The 14079-nt window shown below is 41.6% G+C and overlaps 1 protein-coding gene across 2 annotated transcripts; it reads right to left on the bottom strand.

The window, feature by feature from the left end:
- Window positions 1-5184: 5184 nt before the first annotated feature.
- On the bottom strand, window positions 5185-13918 carry faxdc2 (fatty acid hydroxylase domain containing 2). 2 transcript variants are annotated; one of them, XM_042092139.1, is made up of 9 exons: window positions 13780-13916; window positions 13368-13417; window positions 10323-10411; window positions 10009-10112; window positions 9384-9505; window positions 8097-8302; window positions 7559-7664; window positions 6776-6942; window positions 5185-6268 (listed from the first exon to the last, which is right to left on the bottom strand). In XM_042092139.1, the coding sequence occupies exons 2-9, from the start codon at window positions 13413-13415 to the stop codon at window positions 6112-6114; spliced, it is 999 nt and encodes a 332-aa protein (XP_041948073.1). In that variant the 5' UTR covers window positions 13416-13417; window positions 13780-13916; the 3' UTR covers window positions 5185-6111. The 2 variants fall into 2 exon arrangements, with proteins under 2 accessions (XP_041948073.1, XP_041948072.1); XM_042092138.1 differs by lacking the exon at window positions 5185-6268 and adding an exon at window positions 6309-6495 and having other exon boundaries at window positions 13780-13918.
- Window positions 13919-14079: the final 161 nt, after the last annotated feature.

Genomic DNA, 14079 nt, shown 5'->3' with positions numbered 1-14079 from the left:
CATGTTCCTTCTCAAATCGGCGGACCATACTCGGGGGATTTACTTTTCACAAGTAAGATTTAACATAACCGTACTATTGGTTGTATTTTGTGAATAGAATATTACCAGAGAGCTGAGAAGGAGCAATCTGTGATATTACTGTATGAAAATCTAGCTAGGCTATGTTTACTCGGTGTTCACCCGGCTATGAACTGAGACTTGATAAGTCATATTCCATAACACTGACTTAGATTACAACTGACACAAGAAGGCTATTGTAGAAATAAATCATACTAGATTTGGCCGGCGAATTTTACACAAGTGGCATAGACTAGCCTATTGGGCAATCGCTAGCTGCTACTTGTAGCCTAAGTGTGTTGGTGTGTAGCCTGGTGTGTAGTGTGTAGCCTCACTATTTCCTGAATAAAGTAACTTTTCAATAGCTCAACTTCTTTATTTATCAAGTAGCTTAGCCAGACAAGCTACACTTTTCTTGTCATGTGAAATTAGCACAATTTAAAGTAGCTTCCTATGTAGTGAACTAGCCTACTGCTGTGTTTGTGTTAGGCTACTAATACATTTGACTGGGTTGTAGTTTTGTGTAGTGTTTTATTCATGGCAGAGTAACTGATAGTTTAGCTCACTAAAATTTCGAAGTAGCTTGCCCAACACTGTATTATTCACATGTCATTTACCCTAACAAGAATAAGATGCCTCTCAAATTCCTTTTCATTCATTTATTTATTATTTTGTATCTCTCCAGAACAACTGCCTTGTTCAAGAAGACTGAATGAACTGAACGGTCTCCTCACACCCCTGGAACTGAGGAAGGTGCTCTTCATTGCAGTACTGCAGGGCATCTGCTACACTGTGACTGAATGTTTGATTTATGAGCTCCACCTTCATCACCTGCATTCGCCACTCTGTGTCCTATTTTCCCATCGTCTGGTTGACTCAGTCCTCTTTTATGGAGTTTACCCAGTTTACTATGCCACCTGCCGTCTGAAGCACTTATGTTCTCAGACAAAGTGTACCCAAGCAATTTTAGCAAGGTGGGAACATACAAAATGACATGCACCAGTTGTCGAAATCATAGAACCAACTGCATGACGGTAACTCTGTCTTACTGAGCCTGTGAAGACACTCCCTGATTCTTTACTGATTGCAATGAACGGGTTGATCTTAGCAGTTTCTAAAATGTTTCTTAATTCCTTTTTATTTAATCTCTTCACTGGGGCTGGAACCTTTCTGTGAACTGTAAATAACAGATGCTGTTGATGAACCCATTGACACTGTACAAGTGACAAGTCACCTTTTTGTCTTGAATTGATGAACTGTTACACTTACTATGCCAAACCAATGTCTGTTTTTTAGGATCAGAAACAAACCTACAAACTTGCACTTTACAATATTTATGAAACTTGTCTAACAAATGCTGTTGATATTGAACCCAGTTACTCCATTTCCTTTATGCCACACCAATGTCTGTTCATCACTTTATTTTTGATGGCACTGAACTGAAAATGTTAATGGATTTTTTTCTGTAAATTTAACTCATTAAAACTTGTATCAAACCAGTTTTTGTCTATGCTGTCAAACGTGGATTAGTTATGTTCCCAGTTTTTATATTGGATGTCATCACTTTATAATATATCATATATCAGAATATTCTATTACTGTTAAGCCCACTATGAATATTAAAATACACACAACCATGTTTCCTGTATCATACAGCTTTTCTACTGGGAGGTTTACAACTTATTCTGAGTCAATTTACCCAAGTTTGTCACTAAACCACATAGGCCTACTTGGAATACCCCTCAGATGTCTGAATGGCACTGATCTCACTTTAAATGTTTATGGAACCTTTCTGTGGACTGTGAATAATGCTGTTGATGGAACTTTTCTGTCAACTGTGAACTATATTTAACTCATTAAACTTGTATCAAACTAGTTTTGTCTATGCTGTCAAACATGGATTATGTTCCCAGTTTTGATATCGGACGTCAGGTCACTTTATATCATATATCAGAATATTCTATTACTGTTAAACCCACTATGAATATTAAAATACGCTAAATCATGTGTCCTGTATCATAGCTACATGTATGACCTTTGCAGCAAAAAAAACCGCGTGAGAATCTGTTCGGTATTCAGTGAGATATGATAAATTAAGTGCGCTTACAGCTCATCTCACCGGCCAAACAGATTACACTGAGTGGAGTGGATGACCGGTCCAAGATGGCGGCTCCAAATCTCGTCAGCGCTAGTAAGGAGTAGTGGTCATTGCGGCGTCTATGTATATTATGTCTATGTTGCCAAAGACTTTGCCTAAGTGCTACCTGCCGTCCTGTTCAGAGTCTATGGTTGCTATAGCAACCGCTGCTGTGCTTCATACACTGAGGAGATAAGCATGCAATTGTGGTTGAAATACTCCCGAAACACAAAGAAAACAAACCAAAATATATCTATGCAAGAACATGGGATGTTGTTGTATTCCAAACAATAAGCCAACAGTCGTGGAAGGGCATTACTACGGTTAAATCTCACTATAATCTCCTAGCTGTGCGATATGTCCCATTACAACCCATTGATTTGATTCGTGTTCTTGCCGTCCACTAGGCTATTTTGCTGTGGCGCGAACAAAACGTGACGTCACTTGCAAGGGGTGAATACTTTATGTATGTGGTCTGATACATTAGTGTATTTGTCGCCCCCTGTTGGCGTGGCGTAGAGCCACTCCCATAATGTGCAGGCACGCCTGTGAACACCTCTGGGTGAGATGATCCCACAGGGCTGCCTGCTGCTGCCCTGCTTTTACGGCTGTCCTGCAGTATGTCCTGCGCGGTCCAGTCCGTTCCCTGGCAGAAACAGTGTTTTACAGCGTTGCTTTTTGATTCACATTTGGTCATCATCAGAAACCTAAACCACAGTAACTGCGGATATAAACTGTTTGTTCATGAGTGCACGTGTTGACTAAGTCTATACTGTACATGTCTGTCACACGCAAACGGTATATGTAGCCTACTCTGTGATGACACATTTCTGTACACAACTGAGCATCAGTTGTTTCTGGGTGTCAGTCCACACGGGAGTGCTCTGAGCGTGTTACTTTTTGATTGTCGGGTCATCTTCGGACACCTAAACCACAGTAACTGTGGATATTAACTGTTTGTACATTGGGGTTTGTGAGGGCACGTGTTCAGTAAGTCTAGTCAGAGACTTTCTAACGAGGAGACACAGCACTCAAAAAATCCTCCATAGAAATGCATGGGGCTAGTTTGTAACACTGTGTACACATATCACACCCCTTCCTCGGCAAAACGACGACATGTAAATACATTGAGCCAATCATGTGGTGTGATGTGATTGAATACATTGAGCCAATCATATGGTGTGTTGTGAAGACATCGTGCCAATCATGTGTTGTGAACTCGCTGCTGGAGCAAGATTGGTGTCGTGAAGCCTTGCGCACATGCATTTCTGCCGAATAGGATGCCCGATGAGTGCCCAAAAAGCATTGCAATATGGCCGCCAAGTGGAGGGACTTACCTAAAATGACTTTGGTCTAGTGTAGAGGGTATTTGTAAGTGATGACACATTTCTGTACCTTGACTGAGCAACAGGGGACTTTCACCAGGTCCCTCTGTGGCAAAAACACGTTAACACCTCATAGTGTCCTTTAAGGACACAAGACAGCCCTCATTATCTCCTTTAAGGACAGGACACAAGACAGCCCTCATTCTCTCCTTTAAGGACACAAGACAGCCTCATTCTCTCCTTTAAGGACACAAGATAGCCCTCATTCTCTTCTTTAAGGACAGGACACAAGACAGCCCTCATTCTCTCCTTTAAGGACACAAGACAGCCTCATTCTCTCCTTTAAGGACACAAGACAGCCCTCATTATCTCCTTTAAGGACAGGACACAAGACAGCCCTCATTCTCTCCTTTAAGGACACAAGACAGCCCTCATTATCTCCTTTAAGGACACAAGATAGCCCTCATTCTCTTCTTTAAGGACAGGACACAAGACAGCCCTCATTCTCTCCTTTAAGGACACAAGACAGCCTCATTCTCTCCTTTAAGGACACAAGACAGCCCTCATTCTCTCCTTTAAGGACAGGACACAAGACAGCCTCATTATCTCCTTGAAGAAAAATTGACATGAATAGTTTTGAATGTAGATTAGGTGTTGCATCCTACAGCAGTTGCCTGTAAGCTATATTCCTGTAAGCTGTATGTCATGTTTGCACATGTCTCTGTGTCACCTTTGTCACGCAGGCAAAGGGAAAGGTCAGGTGACTAAGAGGTGGTATTATGACATCACCTGTCCAAAGATCTCAGCTTTAAGTCATCACCTGTACACAGTTCAGCTTTAGGTTATCATTTAAAATGTAATACATTTAATGTCTCAATTAAATGTATTCAAAAATGCCCTTCTCCCTCTCCCTCTGCTTTTGGTGCTTCCCTAACTTCTAGCTGCAGTGTATATCCCTTAGCAATAAGTAGATGCAGCATATTGGGTACTGAAATATTCACAGGAATCCATAGAAATGTAATCTTCATGTTGTTTTGTCCAATATTAGTTGTGCAGATGTATAGTCTCTTATACACACCCATTGAACCAACGAAGTAAATGCAAAAATAGAGATTTTTCTGTAATTATTCCATATTTTGTGTAGTTATTCTATATCAGAACACCTGACATACAATCCAAAAAGTCCGCAGGAAACCTCATGTTACCTTTCACTTGAGACCAAGATTATGCTTCTACACAAAAGGGTTTATGTGCAGTAAGCATTTCATTGTCAGTATGCATTTTGGATAACCAAAAGTCCTATAAGGAGTTTCCATAGACATTTGACAAAATGCATGAGCATACCTTGGCAAATAATGGTCTAAAGTACTCTATTTTAATTCTATATTGATCTACTTTGCACACAGCTTCACAAGACCTGGTGCTAGGGCTCAGTTGTGTTTCTAAGTCATATCAAGTGACCTAGAGGGCTGAAATGTGGTCAGTTCAGTGGTTCAAATTGGTATTGAGAACAATGTTAAGGTTATACATGCAATGTAGGCAGATTTGAGTGTGTGTGTGTGTGTTTGTTTGTGTGTGTGTGTGTGTGTGTGTGTGTACAACTGCATGTGTTTTACATTTTTAACAATTGTTCATGTCTTTCAGTAAAAGAAAACACAAGCATACTTCAAAGTTAAATATTTTAATCATAAAAGACACCACAATGAGAGTGCATTTACATTACAAAGACCATGGTTCGCCATCCCAGGACGAGCCATCATTCTCAACTATAAAATCTCACAAAAATTAGAGTAGGAAACAATCCACTCAACAGATCCTCCTCTTAAAATCCCCATAATATCCTGCTGTACATATGAAATTAAGTGCTTTTTTGATTTAGAGAAAAATAAAATATTTGTTTGATAAAGTACAAAGACTGTTAGTGTGACTGCGAGATGGCAATTAGGAGTAAAGACAAAGGCCAAAGTGCAAAGGTGCATCATCTCATTAAACATTCTAATATTAGCATTTCATATGACTGTACACTTAGTAAAACGCCTCAATGGCCACTGATTCTGTGTGTGTGTGTGTGTGTGTGTGTGTGAAAATGCCTTTGCATTTTGTGCTAGTGTACATAGACACTACATAAAGAGATTGGTGAAAGAACCACATGGAACAGAAGAATGGAACCACATGGAACAGAAGAGTGGAACCACATGGAACAGAAGAGTGGAACCACATGGAACAGAACAGAAGAGTGGAACCACATGGAACAGAAGAGTGGAAACACATGGAACAGAAGAGTGGAACCACATGGAACAGAAGATTGGTTTAGGAAATATTTTCTAACCTCTGCTCTTATTGTTCTAATTCATAATGGAAAGTATTAGTGTGTGTGTGTGTGTGTGTATGGTGTAAGGTATAAATAACCCTGAGTGTGTATTTGTGTGTGTGTGTGTGTGTGTGTGTGGATTAAGGTATTTTTCAGTGTGTGTGGGTGTCAGTCATATCTGTACAAGGTTGTGTGTGTGTGTGTGTCTGTGTTTGTGGATTAAGGTGTTCTTGAGTATGTCAGTCAGATCTGTGAGTGTGTGTGTGTGTGTGTGTGTGTGCTCACTGAGACTTCTTGGGTGGGTCGGGGACGGTTTGTGTGAGGGGTGTAAGGCTGAGTAGGAGTACATGTCGCTCATATGCTTTCGTCTGACGGAATTTGTCATCTGTGCCATGGAGACGATCCAACACACCCAGAACGCCGAAACACTGATTAAACCTGCCAATCACACACACACACACACACACACACACACAACAATAAGAATATGTGATTAATACAACACACCCAGAACGCCGAAACACTGATTAAACCTGCCAATCACACACACACACACACACACACACACACACACACACACACACACACACACACACGAATATGTGATTAATACAATTCCACACATATGATCCAACACACCCAGAACGCCGAAACACTGATTAAACCTGCTAATCACACACACACACACACAACAATAAGAAACACTGATTAAACCTGCAAATCACACACACACACACACACACACACACAACAATAAGAATATGTGATTAATACAATTCCACACATATACACACATATGAATGTGTTAAACTGTCACTAATGCACACACACAGTGTGTGCGTGCGTGCGTGCGTGCCTACTTGAGGTGCGTGCGTGCGTGCGTGCGTGCGTGCGTGCGTGCGTGCGTGCGTGCGTGCGTGCGTGCGTGCGTGCGTGCGTGCCTACTTGAGGTGGTGGTAGTCGTGGAACTCGGGCGAGGGCAGCAGGGGCAGGTGGTAGCCGCAGTGGGAGATGGTGGTGACCAGAAAGGCCCCCGTGAACCACAGCACCGTGGTGGTCAGATGGGAGCGCAGCAGCACCGGGCCAATCAGAGCAGGCATCATGTTGGACAGCTACAACACACACACACACACACAGATGTAAATATACAGTGTAAATATACTACACACATCGCTATGCATAGGATGAAGTCTTACACACACACACACACACACACACACACCACAGAAACGTGGACTGTGTAGTTATAGACACTGGTTTATAATGATGTAACATTATAACAATACAATTCATGAGGATGTGGGAGGAATATTAGCATCAGATGCTATCAGATGACATCTAAAAGTGAAGTCTAAAGATAAATACAACCGCTACCCATGAGTATGCACAACTTCAATAGGAATATGGACATAAACACACTATAATTTATGACAGCATTTCAGAATTCTTGAATTTCCCCTTGGGGATCAATAAAGTATCTATCTATCTATCTATCTATCTATCTATCTATCTATCTATCTATCTATCTATCTATCTAGAAAAGTATTTTACATGTTAAATCTGAATATATCTATGTAAAAGCAATATTAAAGTATGAATGTGTGTATCAGTGCAAGTGTGTGTTTTGCGTGTCCGTGTTTTGTGTAGAGTAATAGAGAAACACCTCTTCCAGTAAGCCAGAGGCTGAGAGAGAGAGAGTGTGTGTGTGTGTGTGTGTTATGATCTTACCACATGTTCCAGAGGATGTGCATAGAGGGCAACTACTCCAACAGGGGCCGTCCACTCATGATGGATCTTATGAATGTGCTTATAAAGGGCAGGATGGTGGAACAACCTGGACACACACACACACACACACACACACACACACACAAAACACACACAACACACACAGTTTACAGCACTTAATTTAGCTGTGAGTGTAGTACAAGAGCTCCTCTTCTAGTAAGCCACAGTGGCTGGCTGTCTGTGTGTGTGTGTGTGTGTGTGCTTTATGGGTCTGTGTGTGTTTTATGGGCCTATGTGTGTGTTGGCCTGTGTGTGTGTGTGTGTGTGTGTGTGTGTGTGTGTGTGTGTGTGCGCGTGTGTGTTTTGGCCTGTGTGTGTGTGTGTGTGTGTGTTTGTTTTATGGGCCCGTGTGTGTTTTATGGGCCTATGTGTGTGTTGGCCTGTGTGTGTGTGTGTGTTGGCATGTGTGTGCGTGTGTGTTGGCATGTGTGTGCGCGTGTGTTGGCCTGTGTGTGTGTGCGTGTGTGTGTGTGTGTACCTGTGTGAGTAGTAGAACATGATCTCCTCCAGCAGGGCACAGAGGCTGAGCTCCAGCAGCACCCAGTGGAAGAGGGGCAGCTGGGGGTTCATGGGGTCACCTGTGGCCATCATGGCCAGGTAGGTCAACACCACCAGTGGAGCCGACAGGAACAGCTGGTTCCTCAGCACCGTGATCACCGCATGACGCAGACGCTCAGGGTCCACCTGCACACACACACACGTACATACACACGTACATACACACACATATGTACATACACACATATGTACACACACACATATGTACACACACACATATGTACACACACACACACACACACACACAAATATCAAATTTCTATCTGTGTATGCATGTCATTATATTAACTCATAACTAACACACACACACACACACATATGTACACACGTACACACACAAATATCAAATTTCTATCTAAAGTTTATGCATGTCATTAAATAAACTCATAACTAACTAACACACACACACACACATATATATATGTACACACATATGTACAAACACAAATATCAGATTTATATCTAGAGTGTATGCATGTCATTATATAAACTCATAACTAACACACACACACACACACACACACAAATATCAGATTTCTATCTAGAGTGTATGCATGTCATTATATAAACTCATAACTAACACACACACACACACACACACACACACACACAAAGCGTCAGCCAAATGTAATGTAATGTAACTAACACACACACACACACAAATATCAAATTTAATTTCTATCTAGAGTGTATGCATGTCATTATATAAACTCATAACTAACACACACACACACAAATATCAGATTTCTATCTAGAGTGTATGCATGTCATTATATAAACTCATAACTAACATAGACACTCTACATAATGGACGGAGATTGTGGGATATGAATGCGAATAGAGCACTTTCAATGATCTTTGTACCTGAGATATTGTGCTAGGTGTGCATTATCAAATACCTTATCAACACACACACACACACACACACACACACACACACACAAAAAAAACACACACACACACACACAGTGATAACCCAGTGTGGGGTAACCTGGGATCACTCCATAGAGTGTGTCTGTCTGGGTTATCATAACGACAAACAAGCAGATAACATAGCCAACAGCCCTTATCAGATGTGCACACACTCTAGTACACACACACACACACACACACACACACACACATCCTTTGCTGATGGGATTTTGGAATTTGTTCAGCAAGTGATTTGGTGGAAGTAGGCTAAAGTTGAGTGTGTGTGTGTTCATACCGGGTTGTTCTTGTCCTGTTGGATGCGGTAGCGTGTGATGAAGCTTGGCTTTCCAGTGGAGTCAGCCAACATGAAAAGTCCATTCAACAACCAGAAACCAGCGGTGGGAACCAGCATGGTCCCTACACACACACACACACACACACACACACACACACACACACACACACACACACACACACACACACACACACACACACACACACACACACACACACACACACACACACACACACAGTTTTAATATGGTATATGCATGAGAATAAGGATGCCATCACAGATACTCAGACGTAACATGGGTATCGAAGAGGAATATATCCGGTATCCTGTTCCATTGTTGTGCCAAAAATAAAATCTACTCTTGGTCACATACAGCCACACACACAAACACACACACACAGAAACACACACACACACAGAAACACACACACACACAGAAACACACACACACACACAGAAACACACACACAGAAACACACACACACACACACAAACAGAAACACACACACACAGAAACATACACACACAGAAACACACACACACAGAAACACACACACAAACAAACACACACACACACGCATGCACGCACACTCACACACACAATGGTCACAGGTCAGGGCCTCACCCAGGAAGAAGAGCGTTGTCTCGCGACCTTCAAAGTGGAGCAGTAGGTTACTCCACTGGGTCTGCCAGAAGTCTCCAGATGCACCCCAGAACCGCTGCAGATGCCTTCAAGAGGGGGCACGGGCACACACACACACACACACACGCAGGCACGTACACAGACACACACACGCAAGCACACACACACCTCTTTACTTGTTGGCTGTTATGAAAATATGGCAAAGTGTCATATCATGAAATACGCAACAAATAAACAGCAGCTAAGCAGATGCCCATCCTGTACACACTGGGGCTAGGGTCAGGTAGAACACGTACCACATCACTGAGTTCCGGAACGCCACCAGGAAGAAGAGGCTTGAGCCAATGATGAAGGCTGCCTTCTTCATAGAGTCCCATAATCCTCCCTACACAAGTAATCAATCAATCAATCAATCGATCAACCAATCAATCGATCAACCAATCAACCAATCATTGATCAGTCAGAGTATTCCACTCAATGGGAGGTTATGTGAACCTATAATGAACAGTATGATGGATTGTAATGTCCAAGCCAGTGCCGCGATACTGACTCTCATTCAGCATTTACCTGTACCTTAAATGCATATCATCACAAGGTCATGCAGGTCAAATATACCATCACAAGGACATAGACATAAAGAGTGGGCCATATATGACACAATGCATTATACCACTGTGACACAGTAGCGTGATATTTATTTACTTAAAGGAGAATTCTGGTGTGATATTGACCTAAAGTGTATTGAAACATGATACCGACTGTGAACGTATGTCTCATAGCCCATCTCGGCTTGTCCCCTGCACTCCAAAATCTGGCGCTAGTTAGCCGATGCTACCAACAGCTTTTTCAATGGTGGTGCTTCGGCATCGGGCTAGCCATGCAAATAAATCACTGTTTTACACCATTTACGACGCTCAATGTATCTCCACACTTCATTGGTAGACTTCCGAGGGCCCTGACATTTAAAACGAGACATTGAGAACTTTGAAAAAGCACTGGTAGTTTACTTACAAGACGATTTATACAGACAGTATCTTCACGAAGTTTAGCGTTTGCAGCCATCTTGAATTTAGTCACGATAAGTCGAGCGACGAGTAAGAATGAACAGGTATGATAAGGGATCAGATTCCAAAAATAATTCAGTGGAAATGCATGGATTCCAGTTTCTTCCAGTAGCAGCAACTGGAATCCATGCATTTCCACTGAATTCTTGCTGTATTGTAAACAATTATGCTAATAGAGAGTGATTCCCACCGCGTGTAGAGACCAGCACTGAGAGCATGTCTCCAGTCACGTCATCAATAAAGAAACTGTGAGGACTTTTTCAACATGCCAATTCTATACTTTGTTGGTATCTTTTCTTGTATTATATAATACATACATAAACAAACAAACAAATACACACACACACACAGGCACACACACAACTACAAATATAACAAACAACAAAGCACACAGTCTAGTTCTGCCAGATGACCTATGGTATGAGGACATGATGTCCTCCTCCCACTCTGGATTAAGCCAGTTTAACAGGGCATACCACAAATCATAACTGCTCTCACTCAAATGCTTAGATTAACACCGCCCATCAGAACTCTGTTCCTAAAACACCGTCACACACACACACACACACACACACACACACACACACACACACAGTACAAGGATGGGCAAAAATTCATCAAAATGTATTTAAAAAAAATAAATTTGAAATACCCTAATTGTAAGTGTATCAAAATAAACTACCAAATACAGTAGCCACACCATGTATCAAAATAAAATACTGTATTTTTGTATTTTGAAAATACTAAAAAATACTCTTTAAAGGTAAACTATGCAGTATTGGCAATTTCCTTACTGTTTTTTTCAGTTTTTGCTTATTTTTCACTTGCTCCATCATGACGAATGTCTGAGAAACTCCATCACTACCTTTTTCTAGCCGGTGCCTGGCGTGTATGTGTATTTGAATGCAGTAAAGCAATTCGTTACACTCGTAATACTTCCTGACACTGAGGCCATCGGCCCGCCGGCCCACAGTTGCAAGGGTGGTTTTTCCACTCACAGGCGCTAAGGGGAAGCGAGACGGCCACCATTCAACCCGAAAAAAGTCATATAACCATTCCAATGACTCTGAAGCTGGTAAATGAAGGTAAATTAAGCTAAAAAACTTCCATATTAAGCAAAAAAACCTGCATAGTGTGCCTTTAAAGGGAGCATGAAATTCCTTTGCAAACCTTCCGTATCTGTCTATTTAATCTATTCCTTTATCACTACACTGAGTCTGTTGATTGAATGGACAGTGTTTGAGAGCAACCACTTTTCTCTGCTTACAAGGCATGCCATAAATCTGCAAACAGTCAACAGATCAACTATGCCGACCTGCCTGGTACATCTCATAGCCTACTGAATCAGAGATGTACTCAAAAAGTCACAACCGAACTTGTCAAGTGGTACAAACAAACTGACCACCGAACCTATTGGGAGATACAGAATGTGGGTGCAAAGCAACAGAATGCAGAATGCAGTTCTATTACCTTCAAATAACAACTTCAAACTCATGGCATATAATACGGAGAATGAAGTCTCTGACATTGTATCAATGTATGCCAGGAATGCTTGACATTGCACTGTGTAATGCTGTTGATCAGGTAGGACCATGGCCCTAGTTGGTTTTTAACTAACTCGGTACTGTGTAAGTGCTAAATGGTGTTATATATTGACACCATGGGGCATAAATATGGATTTTTAATTGCGTTGCTTCAGGTAATGCATGGGGCAACTTTTTGATATGTTGCAGGGCAACGACAAAACCGATTCCATGTGTTCCAATTGGATTATTAAAGTTCTCAAGAAAAAGCTGATGGTTTGTTCTCAAGAAACACGTTGGTGTAAGAGAAGGAGTGTGTGTGAGCAACCTGCTTGTTACTCATCTTGCAATGGATCGCCTTCCCAAATCTTCACCAGTCAGAGGCATTGTTTTGCACTTTTAGGCTACTTTTATCACCAAAAGTATTGGTTTTACCAAAAATATTTGGCAGCATTTTTAAACTACAAAAAATACACGCCTATAAAGTATTTTGATACAAAATATGAAGGCATTCTTTTAATCCAATAAAATACAAATTACAAAATACTATTTTGTATTTGAAATGCTACTGCCCATCCCTGCACACACACACACACACACACACACACACAAACACACGTTCACTCACCGACATTCTATATTAACACTTTCTGTATCCCCACACATGGAAAAAAGTCATCGCGGTGTTTCACATAGAAAGCTGTATGCTTTCACGTGTTTCACAAAGACAGACATAGACAAGACATGTGTTTACCTGGTTGACGCATTGATCCGTCTGGGATTGAACCGTTTGTTTAGTCATGTCTGCAAGAGAAAACAAAGCAAGTTTGTGTATCTGCTTTGGTCACGCATAGACTAAGCTACTACAAGTAACACTTGGCATCCGATCGCGTTTCTGCAGCTCACACAATATAGACAATCAAACACTGTATCCATTAAACTACTGCGAGGCACAGAAGTTACATTAGTGTCAAAGTCAAGTAACCCACGGCCGGTGTATGCCTGGGACGGGTCAAAGAATTGACGACGCACCCGTACGTAGGCTACAGTAGCTATCGCGTTGACAAAAATAACACATTCCAAAAACTACACGACATTGTTTAATTCGTTAAGAGCGAATGAGGAATCGACGAATGACGAATCGGAATTCAGGTAACAAAACTCACCTGCAGTGTGGGGATAGCTCTTTGACGATCAACTCCAATGACCCAACATCCACAACTTTTGTTGACAGTATCTGCGCCATAAACGAGTCCTGATTGGTGGTGTTTCAAGTCACATGTTCGCCCGTCCACATGCGCTTAGCCGGTGCCGGTCGTTTGTCGACTGTAGCCTAATCGATCACGGAGATGATTAGAGGCTCCACCTACATACAATCTTTGGTTTGGCATATGTATTTCTGAGAAGCCAGTCTTATCCAACCTTTATTAACCCGAGAGGAACTTGAATAACAAGACCGATAAGAA

The sequence above is a fragment of the Alosa sapidissima genome, chromosome 5 (assembly GCF_018492685.1).
Source record: "Alosa sapidissima isolate fAloSap1 chromosome 5, fAloSap1.pri, whole genome shotgun sequence".
NCBI lineage: Eukaryota > Metazoa > Chordata > Actinopteri > Clupeiformes > Clupeidae > Alosa > Alosa sapidissima.
The sequence above is the reverse complement of the archived record's forward strand: the minus strand, read 5'-3'. Positions and strand labels throughout refer to the sequence as shown.